Source organism: Nannospalax galili, unplaced genomic scaffold, assembly GCF_000622305.1.
Source record: "Nannospalax galili isolate Female #2095 unplaced genomic scaffold, S.galili_v1.0 C47197267, whole genome shotgun sequence".
Lineage (NCBI taxonomy): Eukaryota > Metazoa > Chordata > Mammalia > Rodentia > Spalacidae > Nannospalax > Nannospalax galili.
Genome location: NW_008437963.1, coordinates 1 through 409, shown reverse-complemented (window position 1 = coordinate 409; position 409 = coordinate 1). Strand labels below are relative to the sequence as shown.

At 50.6% G+C, this 409-nt stretch overlaps 1 protein-coding gene across 1 annotated transcript; it reads left to right on the top strand.

Moving 5' to 3' along the window:
• Positions 1–16: 16 nt before the first annotated feature.
• On the top strand, positions 17–391 carry LOC115069061 (keratin-associated protein 21-1-like). The gene has a single exon (XM_029560310.1). It carries the CDS (start codon positions 17–19, stop codon positions 389–391), a length of 375 nt encoding a protein of 124 aa, XP_029416170.1.
• The last annotated feature ends 18 nt before the right edge of the window (positions 392–409 follow it).

Genomic DNA, 409 nt, shown 5'->3' with positions numbered 1-409 from the left:
CTCAGCTCTCAACACCATGTGCTGCAACTACTACGGAAACTCCTGTGGAGGCTGTGGATACAGCTCTGGCTATGGATATGGCTCTGGCTGTGGATACAGACCTGGCTGTCTATATGGCTCAAGACATGGCTTTGGCTGTGGCTATGGCTCTGGCTATGGCTCTGGCTGTAGTTACAGCTCCAGCTGTGGATATGGCTCAAGATACGGTTCTGGCTGTGGCTATAGCTCAAGATATGGTTCTGGATGTGGCAATGGCTGTGGCTATGGCTCAAGATATGGTTCTGGCTCTGGCTATGGCTGTGGCTATGGTTCCAGGTATGGCTGTGGGTATGGCTCTGGCTACTGTAGCTATGGACCATCTTGTTACAGAAAATGCTATTCTTCTTGCTAGTAGTCCTCACCACAGTTC